Below are 20010 nucleotides of genomic sequence, written 5' to 3' on the forward strand. Positions count from 1 at the left end.
TTCCTGCTGCCGCACGTTAACATTCCTCCTCTCACTCAGCCGCCCTTCTTTCATCACTATGCACTAAGCTCTCAGGGTCGTGAGTTGGTGTGGCCTTTGTTTGGTCAGACTAAATGCGTTTTTCAAGACTTGTTTGTCCCAACACTTGGGTTGCTTCTGCCTGAAATTTAAGGAATTGAAAACAGATGACAGATTATGAATGAAAAACAAATATGAATGAAGGAAGTACGAAAAATATGAAAGAAATACAAAAACGATGAAAGAAATGTAAAAAATAAAAACTAAAAATAGAAAATAAAAGAATATGAATACAATTAATTTAAAGACAACTAAAAAGACACAAAACTGTGAAATAAAAAGAGAATCAATTACAAACTTAAATTTTTAATTCAATGAGTTTTACAGAAAAAAAAGGTATTTGTATGCTATATTTGTTTTTATGCTTGATGCACTTATCAAATATTTTTAAAAATATTTAAATGTAAAATTTTAAATAAAAAATGTATTGAAATATTCAAGTTAATGAAATACAAAATCATCTCAATATTTTTTTTAATAAAAATGTAAGCGCTTTTTTATAGTATGACAAAAACCCTCGATGTAAAAGTTATCATTAAAATCAATAAAAATATACTATATTTTAAAACTAAACAAATAAATAAGATTGTACATTGGGACAGTACAGCCTGTGGGAACTGAGTGGTCTTTTGTTTAAGAACACCCCAAAAAAATGAAACAATGAAAATTAAATCACATAAATAAATAAAGTAATTAATTAATATTTTAAATCAAATAACAATGAAAACTAAAAAAATCAAGGCTTTAAAACATCCTAATCCTCAAATATTTGGTTTTGCCATCCAATAAAAACAAACAAACAAAAAACATACTCCTGTATAATAATCGCTGTCAACATGATGCGTTATCTGCATTGATGGCACTACTTCAGAGTCGCCACTGGAGGGCGGTATAGTGTGCGTGAATCAAAGGCTGACAGTCAAAAGCTGCATGCCCTAACACTTCCTTTCCCATGCTCCCTCCTACCTCCATAAAATGGGTTTGTGAAAATTCCGATAAAAGAGCTGCTGTCAACATTTCCGCCAAAGTGTAGTGGAGTGTGAAGACAAACTATGACCTAAATGTGCATTAAGCATGGATTAGCACAACCGATTATATGAACTCGCCCCAGGCATGCACACACACTCACGCGTCTGCAAGTCACACGCTTCACACCTCATAATGACTCAATGATTGATAAGCCATCAAATTGATTAATGGAAATTGGATTGCGTAAATTCTGTCAATGATTTTTATGAATGAGGATACATTGCACAAAGGCAATAATGGATGTCAGTGCCTGGAAGCAACCAGTAGGAGAAGCAATTTATTAAGGTAGTGGTGCTTTGCCTAATGAAAAAAATAGCACTCGAAAGTGTATTTCATAAAAACATACAATATAATGTGAAAAATTAAATTTTTTTGTCGATTATGATAATTCAGTGGATATTGCTCTTGGGCCACCTGAGGGCAATACAATACAGACTATTGAAACTAAGATGCAATAATTGTGGTTGTTTATCCACAAAGGTGAAAGAAGATTCTGTTTGCCCGTGAGTAGTGCTACATTGTCTGTCTTGCATGTGTTGCTGCACCGTTTGTGATCAAGTATAAGTTGTTGAAAGGTTCATAAGCACGGCAACCACTGGCACAAATTAACGCTTGTAAAAAGTTATTTTGCGTGGAACTCAAGACAAAAAAAATCTGCCAGGATTCACAAGTCAAGGAGTCGCCCTAATTAGACAGGCTGCAGTCATGATCAAAGCGATAATTTAAATAACAAAACATTCGTGTACGCCTCTATTTAGTTCATCCATCTGACCTTCAGTACAGGAATCAATCTGATCCGCCATTGGATGACCATCTGTCTTTTATCTGTCCAACCAGCAGTTTGCTCATTCGTTCATTTGTCCACATATCTATGCATTCACCCATTCATCTGTCCATTCACTTTTCCCTACGTCCATCGGTGTGGACATCATCTATCGTCCATCGATTTGTCAGTCTGTTCATCATTGTATGTTCTTGTACATTTCTCCTTTCAGTCGACCATTAGTCTTATGTCATGGAATTTTTCCAGTCAGATTTTAAGTTGCTGCATTTTACATTCTGAGCTCTGTTATGAGCTTTTAATGGCATCCGCCTGGCTGATGATACCGGAGACTAAATGTGTCTTGTTCGGACCACAGTATTCTGTGGCATTAGTGCTACTTTGTACTCTAGAGTGGTTTTAGATACTAGGTGGCAGGCGTTATGTTTTGTGTCAGAATTGGTTGCTCTGAGTCAAACTCTGCCCACTCTGTAAGGTGTTCCACAGGGTTAAATTTTGGGGCCCTTGCTTTTTTCTTTGTATTTGCTGCTCCTAAACTCCATCTTAAGGACGCATGGTATTCCCTTTCCATGCTACACGGATGCCAGTCGGATCTTTGTCCCGCTAAGTGAAAATGACACTTTCTCCTTAGGTCCACTTTTGTCCTGTCTGAAGGAAGTAATTTATTCGATTTTATCTTAAGACACATTTTTATTCCTTGACTTTCGACTGAGAATCTGCATTGTTTTTGTGTTTTATTGTGTCTACTGTTTATGTATTATTAATATGTGTTTTTTTTTTTTTAACATGTCTGATGTTTATTTTATGTACAATATTTTGAACGGAGCTCTTGTTGTTTTAAAGTGCACTATAAATAAAGTTGACTTGAGTAATGTAACTTTCCATTCAATTGACATTCAATAATGTATCCATTCATTCACGTGTCCATCCATCCATCATCTGAGATCACATTGCCTGTGTACACAAAGATCAGACAGTTGTTTTCAAAGGTTTAACTTTGTGTTGACATCAACAGGAAGCTTGTGGCGCGTATTAGACGGCCTGCACTTCCTGCTGCGTGCACAACGCTATGACATCAACGGATGCAATACGGCTTACGGGGCAGCTTTTAGGTGTCTTGTTTATTTTATTTGGGCTCAAATTAGTCGAGGGCCAGAGAAGATCGGATTAACTTCATACGGGAATCGTTCAGCCAGGTGCTCCTCCGTGTAAGGATGTCACTGTTTAAACACGCCTCTTAGCCCAGTGCACGTTAAAACAATAATTTAATCACATTAACATCTCCAGTCGCTCCACTGACGTCATTGTTTCAGCGGCGGTGGTTCAGACTGAGCCGTCGTTCAGGGAGCTTTAAATTTCCACCGATAGGAGACTAAAAGGAGGCAGTTAAAGGGTAAAAAAGACAGAGGCGCCGTACAAGAGAACAAGCACAAGAGTGACGTGTGTCAAGCTGATCGTAAGCTTATTAAACGGGAGGACAGGCTCTTCTTGCACAGACCCCTTCAGAGAGAAGTATACTGGACTATATTGGCTGTTATGTCATTAGCATAAATATTTTAAAATATGACATTTGATTATTAGCTGTCAAATGAAGCAGACTAATATGAAAATACTCTTCCAAATTGCTTAATGATGTTAGTGAGAAATGAGGAAGGCTAAAAAAAACTAGTAGTTGATAAAAACTATTAAATGTCAAAATAAAACTATGGTCAGGATATTGGAATAGTTTTTGCACCGATCTGATCGACTGGATCGAAATTGGTCGATATTGGACATTACAGCAAACCTCATTCACTGACTACCACGGTGTAGATGTGAGCCTGAACGCTAATCTATTTTTAGGCTTGTCTTGTGTCTTGTGAGTGTGAAGCCTCAAATGCTACGCAGACAGGTGTGTTGTTTGAACTAACACAAAAATACACTAGGTCCGTTATTGGACCTACCAGGGTTCTGAGATATACTACGGTCATACCAAACGTAAGTTGAGCTTTTCTTGCGATGCGGTTTCCTATAAAGTCAATATAGTTTGCGTACGCACCAGGTAAAACGAGGTTAAACAATCTAAAAAAAAAAAATAATCATTTGACTCTGTGGGCACCAAGGACTTGTACAACACAGCCAGTTTCCGATACGAGCCAAAAAGGAGTGGGCAGCAGGATCAGAACTTGAGATGCTGCTGAGCCGAGATAGCGATTGTTTGAGCAGAAGACCTGGCCACCTGAATGATTGGCAATGCTCGTGCATGACAAAACATGGAAACATTACATGTTGTGTTTAATGTTTATAAGCAAATCATTTTTGGGGTTTTAAATGATTATTCTTCAAAACCATTTTTGCTATGGTGAGGGTCCATTGTCGCAAGTTGTTTAATTAGATATATTACTCCGTTTTTGTGATCAAACAGGTGATTGAATATTGTTTTTTTTTTCCTTGAAACGCACTAATCACTGATTGACCCCAAAAACCCTGATAGTAAAAAGCCTAAAAAAACAGCGAAAGAAAAATATATGTTAAAAGTAAAGCAATTAATTAAACATTTTTTTGACTAAAAATACAATAAAATAATTATATGCATTATAAAAAAAATCATCGGGGTACATTCGTGTTGTCTGACATTGGCATAACGCGACCGCCACGGTTTGTCGTCCATCAGCATTGTTCAATCAGAAGACAGTGCCCTCCTACTTATGATTAAATATTGGTTATTTCTTTGACGGTGAGACAGCTGTTTACTGGGAAAAAACATTTGATTAATTTGCTCTTGCTGTGCAATAGCATGTAGACGTCATTCTTCGAGTGGCCGTGGGGTGATTTACATGCACCAATACTTGTCACTGTCTTGATGATAATTATGACAATAAATATATTTATTCTCCACCAGCCACCACCGTGACCGTCCCGTTGATTTGGTCTGGCCCCAGATGAGCACCAGCACCACCACAGCCACTCCACCGTGAAGCTTTGCCCAAAGCCTCCTGCTTACTCCCTGCGCCCTTTGAACTTTTAATGATGCTTGCCTTATGTCAAGTCGCTCTTCTCTGACCTACAGCTCACATGGATTAAACACAGCGATTGATAGATTGATGGATGGATCGCCCGATAGACAAACAACGTTAGAGTAGATATGACAGATAGATCGGCTAGAAGGTTAATATAAATACATATGATAAATGCACCAAAAATGTAAAATGCAAAAAAATAAAAATAAATAAAATAAAAATAAGATATACATTAAACTTACATTCAAGGATGTTTTTATTAAAATGTGCAGATTTAAAAATAATTTAATTAATCTAACTAAAATAAACTATGGAATTTACCCATGCCATATTAAAATATGCAAAACAAAGTACAAAATGGAAATATTTAATTATTAATTAATTATTATATTCAAATAAATTATAAAATAATATTAATTAATAATTAATAAAATAATAATTAATAAATATATAAATAAAAAAAATAAAAATATATATATATATATATATATGTCATGTCTTTGCATCTTTGCTGATTGGCTGGGATAAGAGACCTGGTGCCACGCTCTACCGGCGACTCGTCAAAAGGACAGCAGCAGTCGACGTAATGTTGAAGGGTTTGTCTTAGAGCAGAAACAATCCTGTGTGCAATAAGGGAGCCTAAGCTGGATGAATCCAGGAAGGGTTTTAACCCCTTTGCCCATTTTGGCAAACTAAAAGATTAAAAGATAAAGCGACAGAAAAGCTCCCAAGGTTTCTTAAACGCTCGCCAAACAACTTGGTCTGCTGCGTCACCTTGGAAAATGTTGCTAAAACGTTTCATAAGCAAAGCCAAAAGAACCTCAGCATTGATTTACTTTGAGTGTCGAGTAGCTGATAAATATTATTTTCATTAAAAATTATAAGGCGATATGGCATGTATAGATATATATAGTGTGCAGTTTGCTCGTTCTCCCCGTGCATGCATGGATTTTCTCCGGGCACTCCAGTGTCCTCCTACATTCCAAAGATATGCCGGGTAGGTTAATGAATCACTTCAAATTGTCCCTATAGGCGTGATTGTGAGCACGAGTGGTTGTTTGTCTTTGTGTTCCTTGTGATTGGCAGGCAACCAGTTGCCTACTGTCCATACACAGCTGGGATAGGCTCACTCGTGAAGAGAAGTGGCTCAGATAATGTATGGATGGATATTAGCGTCATCTTTAATTTTTGCGCAATTTTAGGCAATCTAATGCGGTGAAAATAATAAATACACAAATACACTTCCTCTCTTGAATGTAATGGGACAGGTAACAACGAAAATTTTTATGAATAAGGCCGCAGGGTTGAGGCAGGAATGGCACAGATATCGCAGCTGGAGGGCAGGGGACTGACCCGCAAAAAAGGGTCAACTGCCCAGCTGTGGTGATCAGCTCGCTTACTGACCACAGTTCACGAAGTGTCCACTCTTTTTTGGCACCACAGCGAATGTAGCCGTTACTGGCGTGCGAGCAGGGAGCCAGCCTAGTCAAGGCAGCCGGCGCAACCGGAGCTCCTCGACTACAACACACCGCCGGGGTCACCTTAAAAACATGTCTGTTCCAATACCTTTCCTCACTTGAAAAGTTAGTGGTTTCAAGCTAAATCTGTCCTGTCTCGAGTTGTTTAACACATCTAGAAATACTCTGAACTAAAAGCTGCAATTCTGCACTTTCATCTTTTGAACAGAACTCCAAATGTCTTCAGTTATCAACAAAAACAAATAAATTGACCTTGCCGTTTGGAGGGGAGTGTATGCATATACATCACATTAGTCCTTTTCTCCCGCACGTTTGACTCCAAGCCGGTCACATGGTGCTCGGCAGTAGCCCCTCCCATCCATCATCTCCCTGTCCTCCTGCTCCCCATCCCCCTTTCTTTTTTCCTGCCGTGCTTCCTTTCTTCCTCCCTCGTTCCCTCGCAAGCTGACACAGCGCCTTTGCAGCGTTAGCTGCTTTGTGGCTAATAGGATGTGGCAGGCTTAAAGTGTCATCTGATAAAACTAAGATGCTTGGTAGCTACACTGCGCCCGCTTAACCAATTTGCACTCAATTAGGATAATGGTGGGGGAAACAAGCAAAGAGGGACAGCTTTAATATATTAATGTGATAACATGATTATCAATTTCGCTCGCCAATGACTCGCTAGGTGTCACTAGACGACTCCTCGGACAATATGACAATTTGCGTCAGATCTAAATGATTACCACTACCTGTATTAATTAATGTTGTCAAGCACATGCTTTTTTTCAGTAAAAGAATGGGAACTTGGCCTTTACAACGGTGTCATTTATAAAATATATAAATGAAATTAATAGTACTACTGCCTTATAGTAAGGCATGTGACATCCATTTTGTTGCCAAAAATTGGCAAAATGTAATAAAAACATTTATATTACAAGTCGTGTCTTCTGAATAATCTGTGACTTTATCAACGTTGTTCTTCCCATTTGCTGATTAGCTGGGATTCATTTAGCAATAAAACAAAGCACATAAACAAAAATGATAGACAGAAGCTATGTTGTTACACTGATGTGAGTGGTCTCCTATACATGGAATAAGCCAGGCTTGTTGGCAAAGAGGCCCGATGTTGACAGATGGGTTTAATTTTGTTAGCAAGCCTTTGAACAACAACAAACTCAATGCAACACGCAGTTTCAACGAATGACATGTAGAATTAAGTCTTTTGGGAAAGACTGTATGAGACCGACTTGAGATGTCTTGAGATACAAGTTTCATTTGTTTTGTGATCAATTTTGTCACCATAAACACCTGTACCTCAAATCATCTTTTCCAATTGTAATGAATGGAAATGTCATTAATCCGTTCCAGTCCCACTCCTCTCCCCCGACCCCCCCGAAAAAAAATAAAATAAACAAAGTGTGGTATTTAATGAGGAAAAATAGCACACCATAATTGTCACTCAGCATCAATTGGATGGCCAATGTACTAATGTGCCACCTGGGCACTGCATTTATATTAGTCGTTCCCCTTGCTACATTGCAGATGGAATTCTCAAAATTAATGTTGGAAATACTTTAAATATTACAAAATATTTTATTACCAATAGTCTTTGTAAAGCCAAAGTAAATAAATATCTTTTGATGTGTTGAAAATTAATTTAAAAATAAAATACCTATTCACACTTTTTTGATGTTTGTCATAAGTCATAAGTGTATCAAAATGTGCTCACAAAATAAAATAAAATGAAAAAAATCCCTACTAAGACCAAGTGAAAAGGGTGTCCTAAATATATGATGTGCGGTGGGGGGGAGTCAGGTCAGAGGAAATCTCCAGTGAAGTCTTTAGGCTCATTAAGGAACAGGATTGATCTGTGCAACACCTCCGACTGGAGCTGCGGCAGCTCGGGTCGGCCAAGCCAGACGGCACACCAAGAGAAACTTGCAAAGACCCCGCAAGACCGGTGACCACGCCCACCTGACAATCCCATTCTACCATTATTGTTTTCAATTAACACTCCTTTTAGATTTCTTTCATTGGCGCACCAAATATGCATGCTGAACTATCAAAAACTCAATTTTTCTCTCTCGTAAAATTTGACTTTATTTTGGACTGATTGGAAATTACTGAAATTAAACTCCATGAGTTCTACTTGAGGAGAAAAAAACCAACTTTCCGATTTTTAAAAGTATTTTATTATACTCCTTATATTGTATAGATGCGATTTTCATTTATTTCCTTACAGCAGTTGTAAGTCAAATCGATTGTAAATCAAAGAATTTTTATCCATTGAAATGAATGGAAATGCCATTAATCAGGTCCAACCTCTGAAAAAAGGACATAAAGGTAAGTGTAACGTATGAGAATCCAAAAGGGAAATTATTCACATCAAGTCTTTCCAGGCTAAGTTGCTCAGTGCTCAAGCTAATAACCAATCATGGCTCAGCGTCAGAAAAAAAAACTTCAGAATGCCATGTTTAGACTAGTGAAGGTGCATAGAACATTTTATTGCAAATAATTTAGGGGGTTTAATCTTTTTTCTAACTTTGAAAACGGTCCAATTTGGCCCTCAACATGACAGGAGGGTGTTTAACAGATAATCGAAAAAGGAAACGATTCTGGGGTGTTTCCAGCGGCTAAGCATTCGAGTTAAAAGTCCATCCATCTCTTGTGTCTCTGGAGTGCGTAATGAAGGGATTAGTGCACAACTCTCGCTTAGTGGCCTTTATCTGGCGCACAATGGCTTTTTTGAAAGAAAGTTTTGTCAAGGCTTCATTAGCGACGGCCTCCAACTGTGCCCTGAATGCGGCGCACATTTGGAGCAATTACTTGGGCAGAAAACAACTGTCAGTCATTCTTAAAGGGGAAGGATCCCAATTAATATACCTCTTAATCCCTCCTCCGTTTGTCTTCCTTTTCGTGGTCCATTGTCTTTTTTTATTTACCGAGAGTTTGGTTTGGCGGTGGAAGACGGGACGCCGTCATCACATTTGCTCACTTGGTGAGGAGGCGGTGGGTGGGGGGGGCGGATTTGGAGGACTTAACGTGGAGCAACAAGTGCCACTTGCAACCGAGTAGTGTCAGTAGACCACTTAGATACTGCAGGCAACGTGCTGCCTGTGACTGGAAGCAAATGTAGGTAAGATCGCATTGGTGCTTCGAGTCCAAGACTGTTCAATAGTTCCTTCTCTTCGGAAAACGAACATGTCCATCTATCGGGGTTCGGCAGGAGAAACCGGAAAGTGATCTGAGCGTCAGAATTCCAGTCTATCCGCTTTCCCGCCATCCGAAGCCCCCCAAGAAGGATCGGATGCATTTGTCAATGGATACCCTGGCAATGGTGGAAGACGGTTGCCTGGACAACTATGACATGGGAAAAGGGGCCGCCGGGTCCAGCTCCGGGGGCAGGGTACACAGTATCGATGTCATCCTTGGCTTCGCCAAGGAGCAGGACTCTCTGCTCCAACATCACGTCGTCCACGACCACCACCACGAAGACGACGAGCACAGGCAGAAGGCCACGAGGGAAAGCTTGCAACCTCCCGACAAGCACGATCCGTACGGGCATCTTTCGGAACTGGCTGACAACTCACCGCATTCGTCCTATCCCGGTGAGCGGTAAAAGTACACAGGAATAAAAAGTCATTTCATGTGAAAACCATGCACTTCCCTTCCACATAGGAAATTGTGACCACAAATTCTGAGGCGGCACTGGTGTACTGGAATGCAAAAGTATTGAAAAAAAAAAAAAAGATTAACAATTAGATAAAAATAAATAAATAAAAGCGACAATATAATTTTCAGAATATCATTTGTATGATCTTCAACAAAAGAGAACACTTTAACTCAAAAATTTAAACAAATATAAATTATGTAATTGATTTGAAAATAAACATACATGGAAAATGTCTTTTGAAACATTTCTAAGTGTAATTTTTTTTAATTATTATTGGAGGATCATCATCCGCAGTGTAACTTGTGAACACTGATTCTGGCGAAAAGGGTCTTTGAGGCGGCTGCAGTACAAACATATTTGTAAAAATGATAAAACTGGTTGAAATTTTTATTAAAAAAATGTTATTTGTAAAAAATATTATAAAATTAATAAATATTTTTTACGACTTTATAGATGTTTTATTATTTGTTATTCCATGCACCAATGGGAATAAATATTAACCTTAAATAATGATAATGTATAATGCAAAATTTAATAAAATATTATTGATCCTTTATCATTCATAGAATCACCATTGTACTCACTTAGACTCTCTAACAATTGCTTTGAGGCGCAATTAGAATGCTGGAATGCAACAATATGCAATATGTCAAAAATATTAGAAAATTGAAAGGAGATTTTTTTTAACATATTATTATTGTTAGCATTATCTGATTGGCCAGGGGGAGTCACATGATTCTACTGCCGTAAAGGGAAGCATGTCACGTCTATTGTTAACAAGTTACTGTACCAAATATGGTTCCTTGCCCTTTAAAACCTTACAAAAATATATTCATTGTTAAGAAAATGAAAAAAAAAAAAAAATTCACAAATTTTGACTTTATGAATCTATGTATTGCTTTTTGGCTGGGAGAGATCGCATGGTTGGACTTGAGTTTAATTTGAATATGGATCCTTGTGCTATGAAATTATGCGAACACACATTCACAATTAAATAAAATTACAAATATTTCAATTACCTTTGAAAATATTTGGGACATTATAAATCTATCTTCCTAAACACAAAATTCATGGCAGTAGATGGCCATTATGAACATCCTTTGAGGTACTTTGCACATAGAATTTTTTTTTCTCAAGACAATAGGTTTGTATTTATCTTTACTAGTTTCAACATTCAAATGAAACGTTGTTTAAGGCGAGAAAAACTTGGTGAGGCAGCAAGTGACTCATTATCCAAGATTACATATTTTCCAAATAATAGAAGAAAATGTTAAGGTTGTGATTATGAAGTGACTGACGCTGCCATGTTAGTGAGAAGACCTTGTAAATCAGTGCAGGGCAAAGTATGGTTCGGGAGCCACATCCGGCCCGCCCACAGTCTCTCACAGGCCCTCAGTGGCCATGAAGTCAAAATAAAACATCAATTTTTTTCGGAAATTTTGCTAGATTTAGTAACGTTTCTGACAACTCTAGCAACTATATATATTTTTTTTTCTCAAAAAAGAGACTAGGAAAAATGACAGAAGTTGTCCTAATGTTCTAATTTCTTTTTCCGCACCTTGGTGGAAAGGCGGTCAAAAGGATTTGGTCTTATAATACAAGACGCAAATTTACAGTTTCATATACTGCAGGGGTGTGCAAACTTTTTGATTGGCGGGCCACTATGGGTTCTAAAATTTGACAGAGTGGCCGGACCAGGAGCAGATGGAAGAGAGTGTTTTGGTAACCTCACCTCATCAGAGAAAAAAAATAAATGTAATTTTAAATGAAAGTGGACAAAAGCATTACAACAAAATGTCTTTGACACACCACAGTATTGAGAAAATAAAACATTAACAAGATTTATTCATTTAATTTTTTAAAAATTCGGCGGGACGGATTAAAACGTTTAACGGGCCGCATGTGGCCCCCGGGCCGTAGTTTGCCCACGTCTGATTTACTGTATGTGTTGAGTGTATTTTAAGCCATCACTGCATCAGTATACATCACTTCAATAATATCATACTTCCCACTTATCTACTTTTTGTAGTTGGAAGTCCTGACTAGGAACAGCTAATATGTGTTGCCGTTTGGTGCCCATAATCGACCGCTCATAATTTTGTTTAAAATGTGCATTTTTACACCATATCAACACATGTAGTGTATTTGAGATAATATGCCTTCTTGAAATCTATTAAAATTAATATCGAAGAAATTTGGGGTTAGCATGTTAACTAACTCAGCAAGCATTCCAGTTTCTCATGTGGCCCCTTAGCAAAATTAATTTCCCACCACTGTTGCAAATAATTTACTGCAAACGAGTTTAATGCATTTTTCGGTTAGTGAATATAAACTATGATTTGGCGTGTTCTGCATGACATGCTCTTCAAAAATCATTCAAAGTCCTGCCATCACAAAGACAACCACAATACGCTGCATCATACTGTTTGGGCTGTTCCAAATAATTTGGTTATCTAATCTAGCTACTGTGACATTATGTCATCATCACAAGCCAGTACTCCTCTTGTCTTAAAACGTCTTAGTTAGTTTTTAGTAGACACAATGCGGACTGCGTGGAAGGATTAGAGTCGGATTTAACTGCTAGGTAGCATCTGTTCCTGTGGGATTACTTTAAGAGAGGAATTCAGTGAAAGATGTCATGTCACTTGGGGCTCCCCAAGACCCCCCATGGTAAGGACCTACTGCCAAGGACATCAGTCAGATTTCACTACTCTCTGCACCAGGATGTTATGTCCAGAAATGCTCGGCAGGAGAAATGCATTCAGTCTAACAATCCAACAATCTTCTCTGTCTTTTCAGCGTCAGAGCTGTTCTCCAGCAACAAGTGTGATGGAGAGATGAGCAGCTTGCAAAAGGACCTGGCCGAGGACTCCCCTAAGGCCATTGTAGAGGAGGAGCACGGCAAGAAGAAGCACCGCAGGAACCGAACCACCTTCACTACCTACCAGCTGCACGAGCTGGAGCGTGCTTTCGAGAAGTCCCACTACCCGGATGTCTACAGCCGTGAGGAGCTGGCCATGAAGGTCAACCTGCCCGAGGTCCGCGTGCAGGTAAGGCCGGCTTGAAAGTGTACATCATTCAGAAAATAATATTTGACCTCCACATTCCTGGAAGTTGGATTTTGATGACTTGCACAAGGGCACTTTGATAGAGCTTGGAAAGTGAACTTTGAGAGAAGCAACCAGTCCAAGATCCGATATTGTCGTCCATAGGCGGTCTTTACCTGCAATCCGGTGGGGTGCAAAGGGTGGGGACAACGAGCGGCGATCCTGGATATTTGCTTTGGGGGGGGCGGGCTATCCACAGACCCCTCACCATTAAATAATTTCATGGTTCAGGTATAGGTTCAGAGCCTTATGCAAGAGCATGTTGGCGGTATCTCTGGTCCAAGGCCAAGATGTTACCGAACTGGCCAATCTCACTTCCAAGTTCCAATGTTAATTTCATAGAAGGTCTTAAAACCGACAACTCTCTGCTCCAAAGCCAATCCCAAACAGATCAACTGACAGTCCTGCAGGAGGTTTATTACCTTCCGCAGTACTTAAGAATCTCTCCTTAGCAACCAGTCTTAACTTAAATATTTCAACTCGTAATGGACAGCGACTCTGCGGTCCAAAGTAGTTGGGAGTTTGGTACAACTCCTGCGCACCAGAAGAATCATAGGTTCAGTGATTCCAGATCACGTCAACTGTTTTCGGAAAGTGAATTCACCTCTTTGGCAATCAGTACCAAGTTCCACTTTTCGGAGCACAGTCTTTCTAAATCCTGAAATCCTCTGGGACAAAGCCAAATCCGTAGAGACTGGGCTACCGTGCCCTAGCGGAGTTTAGTGTCTTGCTCAAGGACACTGGAAAAGGTTTGGAAATGTAGCCTTCTATTGTTGAAAACACTTCCTAAATTCTAAAACTTTGGTGTAGCAGGTCCCAATAAGAGAAGTGCCTGGCTCAAGGCCACTTCAAAAGTGCTTGGAATTAGTCATTCATTCTCTTGTTTGAAATGCAAGGTCCAGGTCTCAAACAATCGTCCAGTCAAGACTTATGCAACTTAAGTGGGAAATTGTGGCAGGCATCAAGAATTTGATTTGTTTCCCTTGTTCGCCCATCAACAAAAAGCGCTCCTCTATTTTTAGGTTGTTGCTTCTGCACACTGCGGCCAGCATCTGCTGACTGCCATCCTTTGTCCAGTTCGCCGCAAGCGCAAACATAAATGACAGTTTGGCTAAGTGGTCTTGATGAAGGTTGCTGTATGATGTACAAGTGGTGGGTGGAAAAAAAGAGTCAACAGTGTTCATTTTGGAGAAAATTCGCTTGAGAGAACTTAAGGCAAATACAAAAAAAAAAAAAATGTGAGGAATACTTTGTGGACTTTTACAATGGTAATTGTGCAGGCCATCCCCAGAATACAAATGGTATGATCAGTTCAATTAACTTTTATGTCAACATCTATGACGTTAGAGCTGAATAATGTTGATAGTGATCACAATTTTATTCACCACGATTAAATTAACTTGAACGTCGACTTTTTTCACATTTAAAACGTGAGCTCTGCTACATTTCTTCTCAAGAACTTTTTTCAATCAGTTATCAACCCTTTGCCAGTGAGGAAAAAAGTGATTAAGGGCTTCATTATGTTGCCCAAATAACAAGTGAGCACATGTGAAACTTTGAAACCACTTCCAAGTTTTATACTTTAGTCCGGATCAGGTCTTTTGGGTTCAGTGCCTTGCTCAATGGTATGAAGACGTGTAAACCGATTCCATGTTTTGTATTTTTGACTGGTTTTAACCTGCAACGCTCTGGTCTAACATCAAGTCCTTAAAAACTAATAGTGACTCTCTAGTTCAGGGGTGTGCAAACTTTTTGATTGTCGGGCCACAATGGGTTCTAAAAGTTGACAGAGGGGCCGGACCAGGAGCAGACGGATGGAGTGTTTTGGTAACCTCACCTCATCGGAGAAAAAAAAATACATTTAATTTTAAATGAAAGTGAACAATAGCATTACAACAAAATATATGTTTTTGACACACCACAGTATTTCGAAACTAAAACATTAAGGTTTATTCATTTCAATTTTTTCAAGTTCAGCGGGCCGGCTTAAAACGTTTAACGGACTGCATATGGCCCCCGGGCCGTAGTTTGCCCACGCCTGCTCTAGTTTGTAGTGGTCATGATGAGTGAACGCTTTGCCTGTGTCCAGGTGTGGTTCCAGAATCGGCGCGCCAAATGGCGCCGTCAGGAGAAGATGGACTCCACCACCATGAAGCTGCACGACTCTCCCATGCTTTCCTTCAACCGGCCCCCATTGGCGCCCAGCGTTGGGCCCGTGGCCAACCCAATGCCCCTGGATCCCTGGCTCACCTCTCCTATCTCCAGCACTACGCCCATGCACGCTATCCCAGGCTTCATGGGCTCGCCGCAGGGCTTGCAGCCGGCCTACCCGGGGCACGGCTTCCTCGGCGGTCCGCCCGGCCTGGTGCAGGGCATGCAGCCGATGGGGGGGCCGCCGCCGTACCAGTGCCCATCTAACTTCAATGACAAATTCCCCATGGAGGACGACAGGAGCTCCAGTATTGCAGCACTCAGGATGAAGGCCAAAGAGCACATTCAATCCATGGACAAAACCTGGCAACACATGTGAACCTCCGTTTTTCTTTTGTTTTTGTTTTTTCTGGGCTGCTCCAGTGAATGTTTACAAATTATGGCGACAACACACGGGTACTTTGGATGTCAGGACTTTTGGAGGACCATTGTGTGTTTAGACTGTGTGAACTATTGCCTAAATTTAGTCTTGGGTTAAGTTAATGGGGCCAAAAGAAGGGCTCCAGTATCTTTATTAAGTCGGGGGACCAATGGGCTGGGGTCTGCAGCTTTGAAAATATCTGAATGGAGCCTTTTTGTATCGTCAACTATAAATACCAGGTGGAAACGTGACTACTGTAAATAACTTTTTTTTTTTTAAAAAAAAGCATTTGATTTAACGTATTCATTGAGGTGGCCACAACATGTTTTTTTCATCAGCATTGAATACAGATTAGACATTTATATATACAGTATATATCAAAAGAAAAATACAAATGGTCTCATGAATTTTACATCCTGACTTTCCACAGTCAAACTGCCGACATCCAGTGAAGATGATCAAGTGTATTTAGGTTTAACAATGTTCTGTCTGAATAAAAAGAATGTCTTGACTGTTACTTCAAATGCATCCACCTTCATTACTTTGCTTGGCGGAAGCGGCAGCACCACCTGTGCTTGTTTGAAAATTTGTTCGAGTTTACAGTTTGGAACCATGTCGCACCTTGCGGGGCGTTGTCGTGACTGCGTTGCACCTAGCGTTCCAGCGGACAATTTGGTGATGGTAAATGTAGACTGCTTGGCTGAAAAACGGGCGTATCTTCTTACGTGAGGGGCAAATCTAGTTTCGCGTGTTTGATCATTTGGTAGCCCACGCTCTGCCTCAAGAGGCGTTCCAGTGTCATCGAAAGCGCAGCCCAGGTGCATCTAGCAATTGGTGACTAAAACCTCCACAAGGTCAGAGCTTGACTAAATTTGTATAAATGTGTGATGAAGGTCATGCTCTGAAGAAATTTATTGGTGGCCCGTACACGTAGAGGTTATCTACAGTGGTGCCTTGAAATACAAGTTGAATTTATTCCATGAGAACGCTAATAACTCAAAACACTCGTAACTCAAATCATCTCTCCCCACTGAAATGAATGAAATTGCCATTAATTTGTTCCAGCCTTCCCCAAAAATAAGGAAACTCGGGTTCGTATTTTAAATGAAAAAAAATCTGAGTAATAACATAATTAAATGGGTGACATCATGAAATGCAAAGAATTTAAACATTGTGATGTAATGATTGAATTGAAATCAAAGTGCTATTTCTTATTTGAGTGACTTAGCCAGTATATTGCGATTATTGATGTTAAGTCTAAACCTGTCAATGGTCTTTTCCATTTTGCGTCAGTGTTAAGCTAGCGGTGGCGTTTCTAAATTCAAGTTGTTTGGTTGTTTTAAATATATTTGTAATTCTTTTTCTTATATGTTTTGCAAACTTCAAGTGGAAGGCGCATTGCATCTTTTTTTGAAGCATCGTTAACTATGGTGCTCAAATCTCAACATTGCGCTTGTAAGTCAAAGCAAAGAAAATCATGGAATGACGGCTCAGCTCTGGAAAAAATTCCGATACGGGTCATTTGTATCTCAAGGCACCACTATACTATATTTGCGGAGGGGGGGGGGGCTGTAAGGATTCGTCCAATACACGTCATTCTTCATGTTGAATTTAATCAGATCATGCCTCAATATTTTGTTCATTTCAAAAACATGTATTATGTTGGTGGCACACATGACAACGCAAGAAGAGGCCTGTCGCAAAGTTAAAGAGTGTAATCTGGCCACTCAGAGGCTAATTTAAAGAGACAAGCCTGCCTCTTAACACCTAATTACTGCTTTTAAAGCGATTAAGTCCAGATCCTCAGTCATAGACGGAATGTCCTCAGATGCCCATGAATAAAAAAGCCTTTTCATGACCTGATTGTCAACCAACGACCCATTTAGATTATTTTTAAATGTGATTATCTTTCAATGTTTAGATGAGCTTTGAAATGACTGAAACAAGTGCAGTCAAGTTTCAGAGCTTTTGAGGTCCGATGGAAGTCTTCATTACGCATATGCAAAAATAAACAAAAAAAAACAAAACATTAAAGTAGCTCGACTGTAAGACTTGCTTTTCTTGACTCGGCTGTTCTTAATGAGAGGCTGTGTACAATGGCTGGGATGGCGGCCCACCGTGGATATTTGCCAGGCTGTTAGGCAGATGAGGCTCCACTCCATCAGGCCCAAGAGGGGGTGTCATAGGACCCCCCATCCGGCCCGCTAATTGCCCACCGATAAACTTCAACCACCAGCATGTTATTGTCCATTTTATACTAAGTTCTATCTGTCCTGGAACTTTTGTGTGTGGACTGAGAGGTCAAAAACAAACAAAAAAAAAGATATTGAGGTAATGTTAGAGTCATACTACCTGCACAATCCGGACAAATGGCTGGCTTGTTAGGGGTGGAGTTTTTGTGACATTGTGTATTTTGTTCCACTAAGCTGAAAAGCAAAGGGGGAAAAATTTAACAAATTATTGATGACAACAAATTCATCAGATTATATGTCAGACACATTGACATTTGTTGATACTTATGCTAATTTTTTTAATTTAAAAATTAAAAAAAATCTAAGAATACAAATCTTTAAAACCTGATATTAAAACATGGAAAAAATTTATCTCAAATTTTTGTAGATTTTTTTTCAAATAAAAAAAATCTAAGAATACAAATCTTTAAAACCTGATATTAAAACATGGAAAAAATGTATCTAAAATTTTTGTAGATTTTTTTTTCAAATTTACCAAATGTATTCAAATTACAAAGTAGAATATTTTTCTTTTTTTTTTATTGTATAAAAATTAACTCATCAGATTTGGAGACCTTTTTTGGGATAACAATACGTACATTGTTAGTTAGTTAGTTTTGTGAGTTTTTACACACAAAGAAAAATATATTTTTGCCACCAAATTTAGAGATACAATACATAGACATCATTGTCAAAAAAGGTGGTAAGTAAAAAAAATTATAACCTTTAAAAAAAATTCACCAAATTATTTCATTCATTTATATATATATATATAAAAAACAATTTTTTTGCATAAAAAAATAATATCCAAATATGTACACTTTGATGACTTTTGCGGGTATAGGCAGATCTTTTCATATTTGAGCATCAACACTGCAGCCACAGGCTTGTACTTCGAAGAGGAAAAGGATTAGAAAAATAGTGGAGATTTGGCTAAAATTAGTGAGAACTTCATAAACACACCTTAATATAGCAACAGGGCCCAGTTCAGTGGGCATTAATGACGCACGCGCAGTGATGTTATTTGCTTGGCTGAGCATGAGCCGGGGCTCCTGTTAGCAGGCCCACGAGCAGATGGGGACCGCGGTGGAAATAATAAGGGAAAAGAGCGGAATTAATGAGGTTTGATGCGGAGCACTTCTCAAAGAGGGACACCGGTTGACATAATTGGGGATCACTCAGGAGGCCAGGGAGCGCTTCATGGCTGGCGCCACTTGAATTTCTGCTGTCCAGTTGAAATGCCCCCCCCCCCAAAAAAAAAGAATGAAAAGAACTTAGGGCAAAAACGAGGTTGTTTTCAATACAGTCAATACAGCATATCACAAAAATCAATTAACAAAAATGCCCCCACGCAAAAAAAGCCCTCTAGTGGCTGTAAGAAGTAAATCATGGAGTTATGGTTTACTGGTCGCACATGTGTGAGAATAATATTATAATTTACTTGCACCGCCTCAAACTTAAAGGGACAAATTGTCACCATTTAGGGGCAATTTGGAGCCCTTTATTTTTATTTGTCATTTTTTATTTTTTTTAAATAAAACCTCAAATTGGAGGATACATGCTTTTGGTGACTCAAAATGTAATGAATTTGCAATCAATAAATCCAAAACAGATTTGACATAGAAATACAATTGACAAACGTAAATGTTTGTAAATAACGGTAGGCATGCATTACCAAACCTCCTTAGTATTGTGTTTAGTGTCGTCTGAAATACAAAAAAAAGGAAGTTGAAAAAAAAAAAAGACGTAATTTTTTTCAAATTACATACTTTTGGTAACACAAAACTGTGTGATGATGCAAAGGTTTTTTTTTTTTAATTTTATTTCTAAATTTTATTAGTTTGTATTATTATTATTTTTAAAATACTGAATACAACTACTCACAAAAAGTTCAGGATATTGGGCTTTGAAATCTGTTTGAACCTTTTCCAAACTCCGCAGCGCACATGAACTGCATGAAAGCATGAACTGCGCTCTGCACACAAAACGCGTCGAATGAGCAGTTGGATGAATATAAACTATATTTAATAAAACAAGCTGACAACAAACAGTGAGACAATGAACACCGATGTCCATGCGC

General features: G+C 38.9%; 1 protein-coding gene across 1 annotated transcript; it reads left to right on the forward strand.

Annotated features, from left to right (window-relative positions):
* Positions 1-9364: 9364 nt before the first annotated feature.
* LOC148325897 (retinal homeobox protein Rx1-like) lies at positions 9365-16216 on the forward strand. Its single transcript, XM_088311843.1, has 3 exons — positions 9365-9955; positions 12820-13070; positions 15217-16216. Exons 1-3 carry the CDS (start codon positions 9655-9657, stop codon positions 15655-15657), a joined length of 993 nt encoding a protein of 330 aa, XP_088167969.1. The 5' UTR covers positions 9365-9654; the 3' UTR covers positions 15658-16216.
* The last annotated feature ends 3794 nt before the right edge of the window (positions 16217-20010 follow it).

The sequence above is a fragment of the Idiotropiscis lumnitzeri genome, chromosome 12 (assembly GCF_059441095.1).
Source record: "Idiotropiscis lumnitzeri isolate Australia: NSW breed Sydney's pygmy pipehorse chromosome 12, RoL_Ilum_1.0, whole genome shotgun sequence".
Classification (NCBI taxonomy): Eukaryota; Metazoa; Chordata; class Actinopteri; order Syngnathiformes; family Syngnathidae; genus Idiotropiscis; species Idiotropiscis lumnitzeri.

What these genes read in the sequence shown, in the direction of transcription:
- LOC148325897 (XM_088311843.1), top strand. Translation starts at nt 9,655, where the DNA reads ATGCATTTGTCAATGGATACCCTGGCAATGGTGGAAGACGGTTGCCTG. An exon ending in ACCGCATTCGTCCTATCCCG is followed by an intron (nt 9,956 to 12,819) that starts GTGAGCGGTAAA and finishes CTGTCTTTTCAG; the next exon opens with CGTCAGAGCTGTTCTCCAGC. An exon ending in TGCCCGAGGTCCGCGTGCAG is followed by an intron (nt 13,071 to 15,216) that starts GTAAGGCCGGCT and finishes GCCTGTGTCCAG; the next exon opens with GTGTGGTTCCAGAATCGGCG.